This window comes from Zonotrichia leucophrys, chromosome 2, assembly GCF_028769735.1.
Source record: "Zonotrichia leucophrys gambelii isolate GWCS_2022_RI chromosome 2, RI_Zleu_2.0, whole genome shotgun sequence".
NCBI classification, from domain to species: Eukaryota; Metazoa; Chordata; class Aves; order Passeriformes; family Passerellidae; genus Zonotrichia; species Zonotrichia leucophrys.
The window spans coordinates 22,417,885-22,437,531 of record NC_088171.1 but is presented as its reverse complement, the minus strand read 5'-3'; the positions used below and the strand labels follow the sequence as shown (position 1 = coordinate 22,437,531).

The window sequence follows — 19,647 nt, the reverse complement described above, 5'->3', positions numbered from 1 at the left end:
AAGATTTTCAATTTTCCAGTTTTACCCATGCTAAAACCAAATCCATACCAGCTCTAGATACCTTTCACTAGGTTATAGGTCTTTCATTAATGACATCCTTATTTACTAAAATATTGCAAAAATAAAATTCTTGTATACCTGGTTGTTTTGAAGTCTCTCAGAGCTGTGGAAATGTATTCAGACAAATGTTTTTCCATAAGTGCTACTCTTATCCATGCTCGACCCTGCAAGACAAAACAGGTCTCAAATATTTAAGCATTACAGAAAGAAACAGTTTTACACTCTGAAAACTAATACCATTGGTTTACCTGAATAAATGACTGATTAACAAAACTAACATTAAACAGAAATAGCTGCTAGGATGTATTTCATTACAGCAGTAACAAATATAAAAAATGCATTCTTACAAGGACACAAAGTTTATTATGAAATTAAGTTACCCAAAATTTTAAAGAGAGGGTGGAGAGTTTTTTCTTTAATTATGTGCTCCAGCCTTTTGAAAAGCTCATGTATGTGAGAGGCAGCAGATCAGGGCAGAAAGCTTTACATTTTAATACCAATGGTATTGGAAGCATCCAGCTGTTTCCACAGTAAAGTGGCAGTAACTTGTCCTCAAAGTGATTCTCTGTGTTCATTCAAATATTTGAGGGATTTACATAAAAAAATCCGTTGTACAATATTTTTTCACCTCACTAACAACATGTACATAAAATACAGACATGAAATCAAATCCAAGAGGCCTAAATCCTTCAGAGTTCCAAAGCAAAACTTCACTGGAACAGTTCCATAAACAACAGCAATACCTTCAAAAACTAACCCTTAGGAAAGCATGTTGTGCTGTGTTTGTAGGTGTGGTGCACAGGATTGTGCCTTACAAGGGGAAGACATTTCAATGGCTGCCACAGCTATGACTTTCTGAGAACACCAGGAACATTTCTTGTAAGCCATATAAACTTACAAACACTTATGTAAGTAGTAAGATGTCTTTATGCTTAATATATTTGGTGCTTACTGACATCTAGCTGAATATAAGACATTCTAACAGAACCAGCAGTAGATTATAATCCCACTTCAGGGCGACCTAACTGTGGCCTTCTAGGGAGCCTACAAGAAAGATGGAGAGAGACTTTTTACAAGAGCACATACTGACAAGATAAGGGGGAGTAGCTTCAAGCTAAAAGAGAGTAGGAAGATGTGTCTGCCCACAGCAGAGGGATTGGAACTAGCTAGTCTTCAAGATCTCAAACCCAAACCATTCCAAGATTCTATGAAATGATAAATAAAATTCCTTTCATAAATACCATCAGCACAGCAAAAAATTTAACATAGAAACTAAATTAAATCTCAATGAAATTAGAAGGATATTTACCTGGATAGCTGCCTTTATGTTGCATTTATTTAGAACATGACTGAAACCATGAAACTGATGATGCTGCTTAGCTAAGAACTAAAGCCTATGCATCTCCAGTGAAAGCAGAGCCAACTAGCACAGGAAAACCCTTGCTGACAGCATCCAGGCTGAGGAGGACACTTATTTGGACACCAGTCAAACTGATGCACATGATGGGTATTTGTGTCAACATGCTCGCCATCTTTTCATATCCAGACATACAAAATACTCCCCTAAAAACTTAACACCATTCTCCACACTCACTGCTCAAATTAGGTTCTCTGTCAACTGTTTGGCATGAAGTATTCCACAGAGTAATAGAAAGCTTTTATTTATTTATAAGAATATGTCAGAAAATAGCCTTGCATCTTATTATCTACTGAATTTAAATATTCATATCTATCAAAATCTCAGAATTCAGAAAGACCTACAAAATAAATCTTAAGAGCTGATCACACCTATTCTATCAGTGCATAAATTCTACATGAAGTAAAATTACTAGAAGGGAAAAGAAAAAAATCACCCAATTCCTACAATTTTAATATTTCTTAGGCATGTCCAGAAGAACTTAATTTCCCTTAAAAAACTGTGTTTTCAAAAAAGTATGTAAAGTAAAAAATCTGAGGACAATCCTTTTATAACAGAACACAATCCCTGAATTGAGAGAATTTTTCATACTGAGTAAGAAATCTTAAAGGGAACACATTTTGATTTAAAAGTGGGGCTTTTTAAAAGTAAATACTTACCAGGCACATTAAAAAAAATTCGAACAATGAAAAAATATGTGGAGCAAGCTAAGTACTATGGTATTTTTACAGGTACAGAAATGTCACAAAAATTACAGATGTAATAAGACTCACTTTAGCCTTTCTCTTGCCTACCTTAGCTCTAGAAGAGCCAACATTCTCCATGTTCTCAATGCTGCAGATGCAATTGTGGGAGACTTTTCGGCAAGCGACGCGAATGTAGTCCCAGAAACTGCGAGGGCTTTCATAGCCAAACCAGGAGATCTGACCTTCAATCAAAACACAAGACACAGAAAGATTTATGGACCTCCCTCTCTGCTTATTGGAGATAAATGGAATTAAATACTCCCCAATACACTGCCTTTACTGAAAGGATTTTATACAAAAACAATGTATAAATGAATTCCTACTGAAAACTGACCCACAGATGTAAAACAGTTGCATTATGCAGTTCATCCTGGTTTGAAAGTGACGCACAAAGAGAACTTTAGGGTGGGCTTTGTGCATATATGTGTATTTTCTTGAGTTTTTTCTTGTTATTATGCTAAAATAATACTCAAGAGTCCTTCACAGAACTCCTCAATCACAACAGAGCACAAACTTGTGACTTAAAAATATGAGGCAAGAAGTATTTATTTACTTGTGCTTTTTCTATAGGCAGCATACACATAATCGCTAATAGAGTCAAGTAGAGAGATTTGTGTTCTTAAAATTATATAAATAAAAAACATAAAACACCTCTTTGCTGTGGTAGTGTTATCTTTATTTTAGGAACAGACTGTATTTTTTCAAAACGTACTTTCCTTTGAAGAGAAGTCGATGCATAAGCAAAAAAGTTTTGCAATCACAATTTCTTTTGTGCATACACAGAACATTCCCTCAGAAGCTGAGAGAAAATAATTGAGCAGATCATTACCCCTTCTGGAACGATAACCAAAATCCCTCACATTTTTTCCAGTTTGCAATGTATTGCACTTAGAAAATGAAAGGCAAAACTACAAAACACTTGCAACATCTCCACATAAATTTCATCAGCAGCACAACAGCTCAACCCCATTTTTCAGAGGGAACATCACACTGTTCTCACTTTGGACATACCTGCAAACAGGTATGGAACAAGTAAGGTTAATATTGCCCTCTGGTGACTTCCAGCACTGCTATGTGCAAAACCTCGTCTCCATATAAAATGAGTTTTTTTTAAGCTGATTTTATCTTATTTCAAGACTGGAATTGCACTTATGAAGCTTTACTAATGTATGAGAAAGATTTCTTACTCTTTTTCTGTAGAAAGCTCAGATTTCAAGAAAGAATATATTAGAGCGATACTGCAAATCATGCATACTGAAAATAAAAGTCAGATTATGCATTTTTATCTGACATGACTAGACTTAGCTTCAAGCATAACCAAAGTAGTGTCAAAGGTCTGTCCCCTATGAGCTGAAGAAATTCAAGTGGCAGGTTCTTCTTTCCCTAGAGGGTGCATGTCACTTGGTGGTCCATCTGCTTCCTTCACCAAAGATACATTTATTAAATTCAAAGCATGATAGAAGACTTTAAAAATGACAAAAAAGGCACAAGCAGGAAGAATTCATATATAATAACCAATATGACAAAGAAAAATTAGAATTCCAAGGTGCCACAGTTACTGTAGTTTTAGATCTGCTCAGCTCTAAGGACTAAAATAAAAGGAATTCCACAAGGTAAGTGCTTTTACAAATTTACTATTTTTGTTGAAAAAATGCCAAGTTTAGTGGACAGCAACAAAAATTCAACAGCATTTTAACAACACAAAAAGCTACAGAGATATTTTTCATATTTTTCATCAAATCAAAAACATTTCTGCTTAGGAATTGTACTTAGAAAATTAAATCCAGCTATGGTGTAAAGATGACTTCATATAATCAGTTCCAGTTCTAACTAATAAAGGCAGGCATATGATATATTAACTTTTGTGGCTTTTTTCAAACTATCTTAAGGGCAGAATATATTTAGCAAAAAACAGTTTCACTCCAGTGTTTTGAAGCTCCTAATTCATGGCAATTCCTTTTACAACTGAACACCTGAAAAAGACATGATCATTTAAAACAAGAAATAACTTTACAACAGAAAACCATACCAGCACTTACTTGGCTTACACTGATCAAGAAAGCCAGCTGGCCATAATTCAACATACTCTGACATTACAGTGGGCTCCCATCTCATTCCAGCTCTGTGAGAGGGTGCACGGGTTTTACACCTCAGCAGGAATTTTCTTCACTTGAAACTCACAGCCAGCTCAGCCCCTTTTGTGAACCAAGGTCTCCTATATTTCATTATTCTGTTCCTACAACTTCAAATATTGCCCACATTCTCATAATTAATATAATCTGAAAAAAACTTTCTCAATCTATCTATACACAGAAAAATGCTGGAAAAGACTGACTGAGAATAGTGAGAATGTATTTTAAGAAATAACAAAAAAGATTTTAAACTACAGATTTACTAAAATTTTAAAATCTTTCAGCATGTGAAATTTATTTGGTCCTTAACGCACTCAATGCACACAGCCACGAGAGGTGTCAAGAATGAGAAATGAAACAGCTCCCACAACTCTGCACCTGTCAGGCTTTGGCTGCAATACTGTGTCCAGTTCTGGTCTCTACAATTCAAGGGCAGGATCAGATTGGAGAGGGTCCAAAGGAATGTCACAAAATGTTCAAAGGGCTGTTAAACCTGTCCCATGAGGAAATACTGAAGGCATTAGGTTTTTTCTCTCTAGGGAAGAGAAGGCTCAGTGGGGGAACTCATCACAGTTCCCCAGTACTTAAAGAAGGTGAAGGCTCCCTCCTCACAAGGAGCCACACAGAAGACAAAAGGCAACACACACAAGTTGCACGGGAGAGGTTGCATCCCAAGGAAGAAATTTTTTTACAACAAGAACCAAAAGTCACTGCAACAACATCCCCAGTGATGAGATAGAGTTTCCATCACGGGACGATTTCAAGATATGATTGGACAGGGTGCCAGATATTCTCATCTAGACTCCCACCCCCAAATGATTGGGCCAGATGATTCTTCAAGGACCCTTCCAACTTGGGCTGTTTTATTATTTCAAAATCATATCTAAATTTTAAAACATTGTAATAAAATTGAAAGCTAGTTTTAGTGTAGAACTTGCATTCTGTCAAAGTACGTCATAAGGAAAAAGGAAGTTTCTCAGCAGGTGCACAGGGCAATGAGCATGTGGTCTTTGCTGTGAAGTTCATAAATCACCCGAAGATGCAGAAGCTCACAAGGGATTCCAACAGAAATTATGTTGGTTTTGTCAGCCAAACAAAATTCTTAGGTAAACATGGAAGCTGCACGTGTAATATTAAACACTGCTCAAATAAATTCCATTCCTGTCTACAGAACTCCAAAGCAAATAGAAACAAGCTGATTTTTTTTTTTGCTTTCACCACATCTTTGCAAACTGCTGTATACCTACTTGTATCAACCCATTTCTGTTTTGACAACTAGACACAAACATCCACAGTTATCACAGATCCTTTTCATGCCCAGTAAATTCTTCACAAATAAGATGAAACAGTCTGATCTCTATCCAATTACTGTCCAATTTAATTTACAAAGTTCCACAGTTGCAAAGAAGTAATGACTAGGATGTTCCAAGGTACAGATAGGTTTTCTCCATATTTCACTATGTTATTTAGTTAGCAGCAACTTTTTCTATCCAATAAAAAGTAAGTTTTGGTACAACTTTTTGCTAACAAACTGGCATGATCTTTGAGGAATTTCTGAGATACCTACCTTTATTTCGAGCCTACAGAATTGGTCACTAAATACTTAGAGCAGTTCATAAACTCAGTCCTTCAAGACAATTACAAGTTCATTTACAATTTTTCTCCATACAAGAAGAACGAACTAAACCACAAATTACACAAGAGCTTTCCTGTTTCTTCTTAGTGAAAAAGAATAACTCAGTATGTGTGTATAGATACTAAATCTAATAATAAAAGCTATTCTGCTAACATTATTGCACCAAATAAAGGGCTACCACAGCAGTATGTTTATTTTGTCTTTTTAAAATAGTAGTGCCTTTAGTTCTTATATCCTTAACCTACCTTTTTCACTGCCATTATATCACCATTACCTAAATTATTTAATCCAGGAGACTTGTTTCTCTCAGAACAAGGAGCATTACAAGCTGCATTTTACTGACTCAAAGAACTCCTGAAATTTAGGAGTTACATAGATTGGATAGATAAAATCAGCTTCCATGGGCAATCCTAGCAGAAGCTTTTGACATGTTTATAGTGCCTCCTAAATGTCCAGGAAAATAGGTACAAAAAGTTGTGAACATGTCAAAATAGCACAGTACAGCACATTTTCTGTGTCCTCATGGTGGCAAATGCAAGTAAGTGTACAGATGACAAGTCTGCTCACAGTAACCATGACATGCAAAAATTACACAAGTCACAAGCAAAGTGCACTAGATACATTTACACACCGACACCTGACACTCTTTCTAAACACACATGCAGTCTAGCAGTTTGGATATCAACATTTTTGCTGCACAAAGGATATTACTGAAAACATAGTAAGGCAGCAAATACATCCAGGAGACTAGTTTTCAGAGATATGTTTGAGATTATGGCCATAGAAATCTACAATAGTTATTCATGTTTTTCAGTAGTAACTCACTTAATACTAACTTAAAGTGATAAGAAAAGGCAGAAAAAAATACAACCTAGTTATATAGTAAAGATATAATACACACCATTTTGAAATTACTTCAGGTTTTAAATCAGCTTGGATATATCTGAGATCAAATCCCAAGTACTGTTGTTGAACACCTTTGATGTCGTACCACTTCTGCACTACCTGATAAAAAAGACACTTACAGGAAATATACCTGAAAAATCTGTGGCCAGAAATGAAAACCAGAAACCACACAGATCACTACAAGATACTGCTTCATCTCCACAGTACCGAATGATCAGGAATGGAAAAAATTCCAAACAACTATATGAGAAAAAAAAATGGCTCCTGATAGATTCATCTTGCTTTAAAGGCTATCAAACACACGTACACAAATTTGTAAAACCCCTTTCAGGATTATAGGTCTTATTTGGACCTTCAAACACATTGTATCCCCCCAAGAGTAACACTTAACCTCTGCTGTATTGTAAAACCATGCAAAAGCTTATTCCTAAGAAGAAATAAAAGTAATTAGTCACTCATCTTTTTTTTTTTCTGTTACTTCTTCTCTCCTCCCTTTTCAAGACTTTCAGCTGCCCTGCCCAGTAGTATCACATCTTGCCAGGAGGGATGTTGCAGTTTACTCCAATGACAAGAAGAACACATGCCTTATAAACTCCTCATTACAAACTTCGGTTGACTCCATGTCCTCAATACCTCCAGCACTTGTAGGAAGTAGCAGGCACACTGCACGTGTAGTGTTACACAGCACAGGGAAACAGCTCTCCCCTTGCCAGAGCTTAAGGCAGTCCCTTAAAAACCAGTTAGTACAGCTTGCTCAAACTCTCGTCCTTAGGGCAATTCAGATTGCTTTTACTGTCAACAGTGGCCTATTCCTGACTGATACTTATTGGCAGAACATGTAGTTGTAATGCAGTGCCACAGCTTATTATGCTACCTTTTTTGGAACTGTTTTGGTGCCATATGTGCCAAGTCTTCTGTATCACATAAACAGATACATATATTCAAGCAGCATTTACAGAACTTTTGTAGTGAGCTGGTTTGCTCATTTTACTACTAAGTAAATATCCATATTTACTCTTTTCCCTTTAAAATAATCATCCTTCTTCCTGCCATTTTGAGTTTGGAGTTTTTTGTCTGGATCCTAATTAAGCATGAAACCAACAAACAGAAACCGTCACTATATTCCATCAAGATGGAATTAAGTTTTGCAGGATTTTTTTTATTCTTCCTTCCTCACCCAGTACTTCCAAAGGAAGCTAAATATTAAGAACTGTTGTTTGCCATGGCCTCAAAGTAATATACTTAAACTCTCAAATCTGGATCATCCATTTAACTTCACTGCCATGAGATTATCCTGACAACTTTGATACAAAGAAGCTATTTATCTTACCATAGACAAACAGATCAAGTGTGTTCTGCCAGTTTCCAAACACTTTATACAACTCACTGCAATCACCAGTTTGCATTTAGTCCCTTTCTACTGACACTAAGTATGCCTTCAGAATATATTAGTCAATTCCATCAATAAAATACAATTTCTTTCAAGCCCCGAGTTGTAAAATACATACCCTCTTAAAATGTGAAGTGTCATAGTACATTTCTTCTCTCAATTTCTGTCTCATTATTTTAAAATCTTTAAAAATTACAAGCAGTCAACCAGCTTATTACCAAAACATTCTCCATTTGCAACACAACCCATAAGTTCCCACCTTTTTCTGTAATTTTAACTCTGCAAACATAGAAAACTATACTAGCAATTACAAGGGGAAGACTGAAACAAAATTTAGCTATTTGAATTTCTCTATTTCTTACTTGAAATGATTTTTTACTTGCAAATTCCATTTGCCAACTTGTCAAGGCTTCTTCTCTGTACTGCCTGTCCTGAATAAAAGACTGTGAAGCAAAAGAATGTTGATGAAAAAAAAAGAATTTACAATTACTTTTGTACAAATACTGCTGAAGCTGGAGGAGGAGGAGAAGGAGAAAAGAGAGCAATTTCCCTGCAGAGTCAAGCTGCTAAGTACCCATAATCACTCCAAAAATCTTTGTCACAATGTGACAAACCCTATGTTTCTACCATACTGTGCACCATTTCTTTCCTCCTCTGACAGAACCACAGCAGGTAGTAATTGTGCTATTCAAATGTCAGCCTACACACAGTATTGTTCACAAAGCTTGGTTATGAATATTAAAAAGTATGAAAATGAGTAGATTGTCATATTACACATCTATATTTAGATGATTATGATGTTCTTCATAATCCTCAAATCATTTCAGAAACTGTACACAGAACTGAGGAAAGAGAAGACTCATCCAAGGTCCTTTTCTAGTGACTGCTACTACTAAAGCACACATTGTTCTCTGAGCAAAGCAGCTTCCTCTAGAACAACTGGAAAATGCAAACAGACATTATCTGGAACTAGAACTTGATACAGGAAGAAAATCAACAACTGACCTTTCTAAAAAGCAATCTCTTTCAGGACATTCCAGCAGAAAAAACAGCTTCACTAAAGGGGTGGGGCAATAGAATGAAAGGACCTAAAAACAGTCTCTGGAAAAGAAGGCAACAAAAGCAAGGGAGGAAGAAATGGGAGCAGCACCAGATACACTCTGTAGCTCCTATTGAAGCAGATAATATAATTGTCTTTTAGACTCTTAGGACACAGCCTTATCATAAAGCAGAAAAGCAGACAGAGCTCAGCACCATGGCAACATTCACTTGCTTAATTACCAGCCCAGAAGGCTTCCAACAAGATCATTGGAAATATGTTTCACAGAAATAGTTGCTTTCACTTTTCCATAGTAATGCAGAAAATCAGGAAGGTAACGGCAATAGGACAGACCCACAAAGAAAGCCAATGCTTTCATTCAGCATCAAGGAGTTTGTACAGATGCACATGGGTTTTGTATAAACAAATTCTCATGGCAGAATCATCATCAATAATGAAGTTAATTAACATACCTTTCAGTCGATGACTTAGAATCTGTTCCAGAATGGCTGCAAAATTATTAAATTCAGGGGAAGTGTCATCTATAGTTTCAAAACAGGAACGGTCAATCAGAGTTTTGACTGAAAACCTAGAGCAAAAAATATGAGATAATCACAAATTATATGAATAATTAGTGGTTCTCTGTAGCAGGGCAGTAATTTGTGTAAACCAAAAGAGCAAGGAACCAAGGATATCAAGTTCAGTCACAGCAACAGGAATACACGAAATGTTCAGATATTGCATGGAAGTGCAATTGGCATTGTTGGTCTTAGGCATAAAGCCTTAAAAACAGAAAGAAAACAAAAATCCCCACCCTTTCCACACAGAAATGAGTCAATTATTTTTCTCTTCTCTAAAGTATTTTAATGCAGTTGGAGAAAAACAAGCACCCAAAAGCATCCAATATCAGTTTCTATGTAATCCTAAACACAAACACTTATGCTTGACATTTTGTCAGTGCTGCTTTTATTCCCAAAATCTATGTTCAATAATCAGAAATACAAACTTTATCCTATTATGAGAGCACTAATTTCATCCTAATGCAAAAATAATCTAGACATATTATAAAACAATGAATTTTTATGCATTGTTAAATCTGCATTCACTTAGGCTGATTTCCCTGTGAATGGGGGTAATCCTTATTCAGCACTGTATTACTTCATTATTATGCTAGAAAAGCTTTCAATTTCAATGATCCAACACCTAAAATTGGAAAGGCTGAATCAAGTCACTGCAAAATGCAGACAAGATGTAATTAGTCAACTGGCCAGCCTGCTGTGTTTAGTTACATTTATACAAACTTTTGCTCTTATTCAGAGGATAGTTCAAACCTCAACAAATATGACAAAAATTATTTTTCTTTTGCCTTCATAATTTTTATCATTATCCATTTTTATTTTCCTTTCTTCAGCTTGTTCTTCCAGTTTTCAGTTTCAAGACAAATTTCTCAAACTTCAAGGTATTAAATCTGAAGCATTTACTATGTTTTTTTGCAACAATCTTATTTGTATTAATAAAGCCATACTGCAGCCTGAGGAGATAGTTTTCACAACACCCAGATGTCAACAGTACCAACTCAGGATGTTCTCACTCTGCCTGCTCCTCCCAGATCCCACACCTGAGCGAGCGCTGGCTTCCTCAGCTTTGCCACTTCTACTTTTTATGGTGCTCACTATGAACTGTTCTAGATTTTCAGTACTGGAAAGGAGGGGAGAAGTGACTCTTAAATACAGATACATTCATAAAAAAGATCCTTCACAGCACCTCAACACAAGCACTTCTATGGCACAGTGGCAGAAGCAGCACAGCATTATAAGCAAGAGCCGGAATGAAGCTCCTGACACCTGCAGTAGTTTGAAATGCTCTGCACGACAGCAGTACCTGCCTCCTTAGTGGAGCCAGCACAGCCTTCTGATGCACAAAGCTAATGTGCTCAAACTGAACTGGCACACAGCTCAAGAGTTTCCACTCAATTATGTTTTACTCAGTAAACTTCTGAATAACAACTGCCTATTTTACCTTTCCTGCAGGCTCCTATTGTTGTAGAGTTTTTTGCAGAACAGGAATTAGGAGTGAATTAGGGTGGAGGAGGAAGCTTCTCCTGCAGTGCCAAATTATGACTCAGTTTTTAACTCCTCCATATTTTTAACCAATTTTGAGTAAGTGAGAGACATGCATGCCCACCAGTCAATGCTATTGACTCTTCTAATGGCAGAACTTATTGCTTCCTCAAAGCTATATCAGAGCTGAGAAATTTTTGATTAAAAAAAAAGCGTTCATTTTGAAAAACAAATGCCTATAGCAATGCCATGACTAAGCTAATATTAACTGTAACAAGATGAGTCCTCCCACACCATGCAGGTCTGAAAAAGATCCAGTGCAGCACAGCACTCACAGATCCATACACAAGATAGACAGTGAGTTAGCAGAGTGATGTACTGCCCTGTATGCAGGAATATCACCATAAAACTCAGAGACAGGATTATCCATAAACTGCAAAATCAAGTAGAGTACAATATAAAGCTATGTCTACTTCTCCTGTATTCAATGTCATACTTGAAAGTTCACTAATTAATATTGTGTAGAGTACCTATTCAGAAATGGAGATATATTCAAGAAGAAACACTTAAGAGCAATTTCACAAACACTTTAAAAATCATAGATAAGCTTTTTTTTTTTATTTTAAAGCATTCTGCTACTCGACTGAAAAAAAATATCTAGTATTTAAAGAAACAAAATTTTTATATACCTAGGGTCTGATTATAAAAGACAGTCTAAGAGCTCATCATCGAAATGGTGCTTTTTAAGTGCTCATATTACTCTCATAACATCAGAAATGTTAATTTTAATCTGTCTATTCTATCCTTTCACCAAAACCCTAAACCTTTATAGTCAACTTGGGTTAGACTGGTTTTTAGGAGAACTTAAAGGGAGTGCAAGTACATACTTACTTCTACAAACCAGGAAGATAACGGCACTACCAAGCAAAATTTAATTCACTAGAAACATTTTTTTGAGATTTAAAAACAACCCTTTAGGCAAATACTGGTTTGCTATCTTTTTTTCTCTAAATACTACAAAGAGGCAAACATATTTAAGTGCAAATTAAAAGTCATGAGCACGATTTGCATATTAGATATTCACACTTCACCATGTTTACCATGCATATTGGAAAAAGGATTAAGGGTATATAGAAGTTATGCCTTTGAAAAAAGGTTACACTGTAAGCACTAAGTAAGCAATTCCCCTCAGTCACTGAAGGTGTTTCCAGTGTGTGGGGCCCCAGACCAGAAATTCCACGCTCTTGCACAGTTATGCAGAGCCACATGGAGACTGAAAGCCAAGAAACAGAAGGTCAGGTCAAAAGTACACAAGGGCTATGAAGAAAAAAGGTCCAAATAGCTCGAGCTGTTTCCTTGGTTCCCTGTATTGCTCCCATCTTCACAGAACCTCTAAGGTTGGAAAAGACCTTTATGATCAGGGAGTCCAACCATTAACAGCACTGCTAAACCATGTCCCCAAGTGCCACATCCACACTTTTTTGGAACACTTCTGGGAATGGTGATGCTACCACTTCCCTGGGCATTCTGCTCCAATGGCTGACCACCCCTTCTGTGAAGAAATTTCTCTGAATACCCAATCTAAACCTCCTTTGTGCAACTTCAGGCTTTTTCCTGGGAAAAAGCCCAAGCATCACCTCACTTCATCTTTTCTCCACTGGGCTGCCACAGCAGCACTGCACTCCAGAGCAGCAGACTGCTTACACATCAGAGATTAACTTCTGAGGGGAGTGCAAGAGCAGATGAGTAATGTAGCTTCTCTTGCTATAACTATAATACCTGTTGCTTCAAGACTTTTTTAAAAGAAAGTATTTTATCCAACATTTCTCATTGTGTTACTGCAACAGCTTTTACTCCCCAACTTTTATTACTTGTTTTTTAATGCAGTAACTGCAATTAGCGATTTCAATATCAATGTTTCTAAATTACCTTTATGAGCTCTGATGTTTTTGGATTATTACACATTTTCTCTGTCACGAATCTACACTTGCTTGAGCCAAAAAGAAGATGTAGAAACAGCAGCATTCTCCCAACCTCAAAAAGACCTTATGAATTATGTAAGATGGAGACATTCTTGAATAAGAAAGACTTAAACCAATCTTTCTAGGGTACATTGTTCCACTACAACTTTGCAAGACATTGTTCCACAACATCTTTGCAAGATGTGCAAGAAGTCTCCCAAGTTTCTTAAATAACTCCAAACCAAAGCCAAACATTTTGTGGGTACATCCCACATCTATAGGCTTATTTCCAAAACAGCAGATTTTGTCATGATTATTTAGCTTGCAATTTGGGAAGTGTCATTAAAATACTATTTTAAAGAATTCAAACTATTACTATAGAATAATCCCTAAGATTATGAAACAATATGCCTTAGGCTAAACATGGCAATCATGAAACCAGACAGTTCAGCTAAGGGTCCATGTCACTGCATCAGGTCTTATGTGTATTAGCAAAATCACTGTTTTAAAACCATATTTCCTAAAGTTGTTCAATTCTGTGTTAACAGTCTGTATTTAAGCTATGAATTTCACTTCTGAGGTCTGTCTCAGTTGTTCAGTATCTATATGGATCCTATTGAAGACTAGACTAAAACAAGTTGAACAATCTATAACTTGTAAAAAGTCTCAGTGCCACTTACTGGAACATGAAAGGGATCAAACTTAAGGGAAAACAGGTAAGGGGAGAGAAAAAGCTTAGAACATCCATTATGTACTCAAAAAAAGTCCTGAGAATTATTCCAATTTAAATCAGGGCTGTGCAGTTACAAAACCACAGTCATTCACTTTCACATGCATTTGATTTATGGAACTTAAATATCTATGTCACTTTCCATGGCTACAGTGACACTCAACATTTCAGTGGAAATACACTGTTCTTTCCAAAACTGTAAATATAAGAAACTATCCACATCTGCAGGAGGAGTTAGATATCATCACTGTAAGAAAATATGAAAACCTTCAAGTCTGGTATAACTATTAAGTAAAAATATGCTAAACTGACGCTTTGACAAAAATAATTCATTAAATTATCAGAGACTGTTAACAGATGGCAACTCAGAGGAGTATCTTCCTTGTGATTTTTCCCCTTCACTGGGGAACAGTCCATACCATCTAAATTTGATTGAATCAATTGTCTGGAGCTACTTTTTACCAGAACAATGTCTTATTTTCATAGAATTCTGATTGGAAAGGACTATTATTTTACACTTTTCAATACTAACTTGGCTTTTCCTAACAGGTAACACTTTTCTAGAATAGAAAATGTGTAATAACGACAGTAAAGCACAGAGATATTTTAAACACTCTTACACAGGCAAAATAAAATATAAATAAATGCACATACATCATAATAATGCAAATCCTTCCTCCTCAACATTTTTTCCAAATTCTTATGTGTATTCATAAACTGAGAACTTCAGGTTTTGTGAAGAACAGCAAAATTAAATCGCTTTACTGAAAATAATAAAAATACACCAATCTCAAGCAGTTTCTGCAGTAGCTCTTTATTTTAATATGTGTTTAAGTGAATTCTCTCAGATTTCTAGGCATTTTTAAATATATTACACCATCACTTCAACTTCAGGACAGGGACATCAAATAAACCAAAAACATCCAATGTAACAGCAGAGAGTACAGAAGAGTTCTTCTCAACTGGGAGGCAAAAAAACCCCAAGTTCTGTAGAATACAATATATTTCTTTAAAAAGAACTGTTTATATCCTGTACAATTGTGTGATTACTTGATAAAACCAGTGTTTTCCTGAGCACACAGATTGGCAGTATCTGCATCTCTGTAACAACAGCTGAAACTGAAAACTTCCATTTCTATTATTTAAGCTGCTTCAGCAGGTATGATAAAACTTTGTTTAATATTTTTTTTTTGTTGTGTATCTTTTTCACAGGTAGGAGTAGAGATAAGGATACAAGCCCAGGAAAAGACAGAATAGTGCTGATGCTACTCAAACACAGTTACTATGACTGGAAGGAATACTGAAGCAAATTCATGAGATGGATGATACAGTCACACTTTGTAAAACCTGCTAACAGTATAGCATAAGAGAAAAAAAAAACAAAAAGAGAGTAGAAAATACGAGGTTGTATGGGTTTTTAAAAACCCTGCTGCAGCATTAAGTGATGATGGTACAAAATTATCTAATAGTTGTCCTGTCACTTTAGTAAGATTTGTGAGAACTAAAATTATGTCATAACGCTATTGAATCTGCTGAAAACCTTTCCCAGATAATATTCAAATTACTTTAATAACGTCAAAATTGAGCAATTGAAACAAACGACCGAACGGAGCCATTGCTGCCAGCATATCCACGTATTTAAAAGTTTGCCATGACATTACAGGTCACTGCTGCACACCTGGAAATGCTGCATGAATTCCACAGTGACAGCAGTGGAAACGCTTAAATAGAGCGTCATAGAACTGCTATTAAGCTTGCATAAGCTCAGCACTAAGATGCTTAAAAAAAAAAAAAGGAAAGAAAAAAGAAATTAATTTGAATACAGTAGCTCTAGTACTGCAGATTTCCTGATCTAGATTTCGTAGATAAAAATATCCCGGAGCGCAGCCTCTTCGGGATGGTCCTGCGGCACCGGCGCGCTCGCAGGAGCGCACGGTCAGCGGCCCGAACCTCCTCCCCTGGATCCATCCCATTAACTCTGATCCTCACCGCACTGACTCCGAACCGGACCGCGGCCGGACCGTCAATCGTAGGGCAGCTACAGCAGCCGTGCCCGCAGCCGAGCGCTCACCCTGCCCTGCCTTGCTCCGCACCGCCTTTGGCCCGAGCACGCAAGCATGGTGCCGGCAACAAACCCGTCAGTCCCCCGCTTCAGAAGGGGCCATTCCCGCCCCGCAGCAGAGGCACTGCCCGGTGAGCCCCTGCCCTCCCCGCCGCCCGGACACGCTCCCAGGAGCTGAGTCAGGATGGATGGAGGAGGCAGCTCTACCGGCACCGGCCTCCCTGCCCGGACAGGGCTGCGGCGGGGCCGCCCCCGCGCTCCTGCCCCAGACCCGCCTGTGCGGAGCGGGGGCGGGACGGGCCCCGCGGGCTGCGGCGGGAGCGAGGGGCACGGTCCCCTCGGGCGGGGCAGGGCCCCGGCCCGGGGCTCACCTGCACACCGTGATCAAGTTCCGCCTCTCCACCGCGGCGTTGCGGGACGGGACGCTCTTCCTCCGGGCGGAGACGTTGAGCCCCCCTAAGCCGAGGGACGCCATCTCCGCTGGGCAGGGCAGGTGGAGCCGCCGGTGCTGGCGCGTAGCCTTTGTTCCCGGCCTCCCGCTCTCCAGGATGCTGCGCCTGCCGCCGCGGCCGCACGCGGACGAGAAGGAAGCGGACGAGGAGGCCCCCGTGCTTTCCCCGCTCCTCCTCCCGCCGCCCGGTCCCGGCGCGCCCGAGGCAGCGGCGGGTCGGGCGGGGATGCGCGGGGTCCCCCGGCGGGGGCGGCTCGGCCCCCCCGCTCCCGGCAGCCGCGCCGCCACAGCGCCGCAGAGCGCCGGCGCCGCCAGCCAATCAGCGCGCGCGGGGGGCGCGGCGCCGGCGCCGCCTGGCGGCGCTGCCGGGGACAGCGGGCGCTCCTCAGGGGAGAGCCGCACCTGAGGGCGCCCCCGAGGGAGCCCTGCAGCTCTCCAAGCGTCCGTGAAATTGTGGTGTTCCTTTAATTGTTATCAGTTCTCTCCCTGCTTAGCCCGCTGGCGTCTCGAATGTGAGACCTTCCCCGGTTGTGGCTTTTAGAGTTTGAAATGCTGTCAGTCGTTAATTAGGATCATAGAATCACAGGGTTGGAAAAAACAACTGAGATCGTCGAGTCCGACCTTTGAACACCACGATGTCAACTAGATGCCACCAAGTGCCACATCGCTTCTTGAACGCCTCCAGGACGTGACTCCATCACCTCGCTGGGCAGTCTGTTGCAGTGCTGGACATTGTTTTATGAAATATATCAGCTTTACAGGCCATGCTTGTGGGTATACACTTTGCCACCAAACTACGGCTGGCCCAGCTCTGAACTAAGACATGCTTGGAAGAGCTCTGGCTTTGCCTTGGCATCAGGATGCAGAATTGCGTGACGTTCATGTCACTGGAAGACAGGAAGACAAAGCCCTGCAGAAGAAAGCCCAGCAGTAAAATAATTGTGCCTTGTGGCTGTGAAGGAGTAGATTTGGCTGGTTAGCTGGGGAGATGTGAAATGGCATGTATTAATTTGATTTGCTTCCTCTATGGGAGGAAGTTCCCTTTCAGCCTAAGAAAATAATTTTGTATCATTTACAAACTTTATTTGTTTGCAATGAGAGTGAGTGGTGAAATAAATTTTGGCACAACTCTTCCTTCTACTGAGTTCCATGCATAACACTCCTAAATGGTTCTGTTAAATTCCAACCTACCCATTCCTATAATTGAAACATAAAAATTTCTGTTTACTGACATGCAAACCCCATTGGATTTTGGTTTCTTTGGAGAATATCCCTTGTAGATATGAACCTATTTCTGACAGTTCCTGTCCAACTAGAACTGTGTCCAGCACAATTTTATTACATGAAGAGGAATTTTGTTGACATAAGAAGTTTGAAAAGTAGATTACCATATAGATGGCTATTTTTCAAATGTAGTAGCATATAAACTTTTTTATCAGAAGATATCTCATAAATTGATTCAAGTATTACCACTTACCAAAACTTCCAATATCATCATATATTACTTGATATGCTGTTTTCTCATGTCTCTCAACATGTAACTGAGTAAATTTGACCTAATCTTTATCTTCATTGAACTTGATATGAAATGGTGAATAAACTGTTGTGCCTTCTCTAAAGTAAATATTCTTCTTTGCTTGAGTGTTTTTTTTTCCCCAAGCATGTTACCATTCAAATTCACTGTAAGGTAGTTCATTATTTTGTTTCTGCCTCTCTTCCTCTGTGCTCCAGAAACATCATAAAGAAGTAGAGGCATAGGTAAATCTGAAGGATGGTATCCTTTCTACACTGGAATCAAGAATAATACTTTTAAAATTAATTTTAGGTGGCTTTCCCAGTACAAGATTGAAACAAGCTGTTGTTCTTTACTTTTTCTTTCAAACCATCAAGGGGAAATGCTGCATGTGTTACTTGTTGCCTCTCAGAAATTAAAAGCCTGTCTTCAGGTTTCTTTCTCTTCCCAGAGGTTTTTTAAGGCCCATTGTTTCTGTAGCTTCTGTTAAGAGATTTGTGCAGATTGAGTAAACTTGCAATTAAATCCAAGCTAAGGCTGAAGTAGATTTAATCTCTGCAGTTGAGCAATTTCAGCTGCCAGGTTTGTTGCTCTTGAACTGATGATAAACATACTGGATAGTTACTAATATTTAACCAAAAAAAACCAGGAGAACTTTTCTACATATATTAAAAACAGAAGTATCTTCTCTCTTCACCTTTTCCCCAGAAACTGTAAGTTTTATTTTTATACTTGAAAGAGATTTAAGATTAAAACAGACTTGTCTGCTGGACCAAGCCTTAGGTTTCAATATTAATACGTTTTTGTCCTCAAGTAAATGGATTTCTTTAAAAATTGTTGCTTTCTTTCAAACATAGTTTATCTTCCACTACTGTCTTATCAAAGTAGAAAATGTAAAAAGGTTCTAGAAGACTTCAAAAGAATAAAGAATAATAATGTCAATATCATCAGCTGCTTTGGAAAGCTCAATAAGTTTATCAGGAAGTATACAGTGGTCTTGAATTTTTAAAGCCTCTCAGTAAGAAAAATAGACTAAAGAAAAATCTTACTGCCTTCAATTAGCCAATGTGAGGATAGAGGAAGAGGTTTTCTGAGGAGTGCAGAGCAAACGGACAAGGGGCAATTGCCAAAAGCTGCAACAAAAGACAGATACTGGGGAAAATTCTTGATGCAAAGATGTTTAAGCACTGGGGATGTGCAAGAAGCTGTTAGGGGGCACATCCAGGACAACTGATTCCAGCTGATAAAAGGAACCATACCATATGCCATTGTGTCCAGTGGTAAAAACTCAGGGAGAGAAGGAAGAAGCAGGGACATTTGAGTTACACCATTTGGTTACACTTCCCAAGTAACTGTTCCCTGCTCTCCTGGAAATGGCTAAAGGTTTGCCTGTTGATGGGAAGCAGTAAATGTATTCCTTATTTTGCCTTGCTTGCATATACTGCTTTGCTTCACTTATTAAACTGTCTTTGACTCAGCCCACAAGTTTTGCTCCTTTTCCAGTACAATTCTGTCTCTCCCATCCCACTGAGCAGAAGTGAATA

The 19,647-nt window shown here is 38.5% G+C and overlaps 1 protein-coding gene across 2 annotated transcripts in view; it reads right to left on the bottom strand.

Moving 5' to 3' along the window:
• Positions 1-16,864, bottom strand: part of RUNDC3B (RUN domain containing 3B) — a 57,507-nt gene extending 40,643 nt beyond the window's left edge. The window contains exons 1-4 of one of the 2 annotated variants that reach the window (XM_064704227.1): positions 16,511-16,864; positions 9,800-9,915; positions 2,272-2,405; positions 139-224 (exon numbers count right to left, since the gene is read on the bottom strand). In XM_064704227.1, the coding sequence (XP_064560297.1) occupies positions 139-224; positions 2,272-2,405; positions 9,800-9,915; positions 16,511-16,614 (440 nt within the window). In that variant the 5' untranslated portion in view covers positions 16,615-16,864. The remainder of the gene's footprint in view (positions 1-138; positions 225-2,271; positions 2,406-9,799; positions 9,916-16,510) is intronic. The other variant, XM_064704228.1, reaches the window with a different exon arrangement.
• Positions 16,865-19,647: the final 2,783 nt, after the last annotated feature.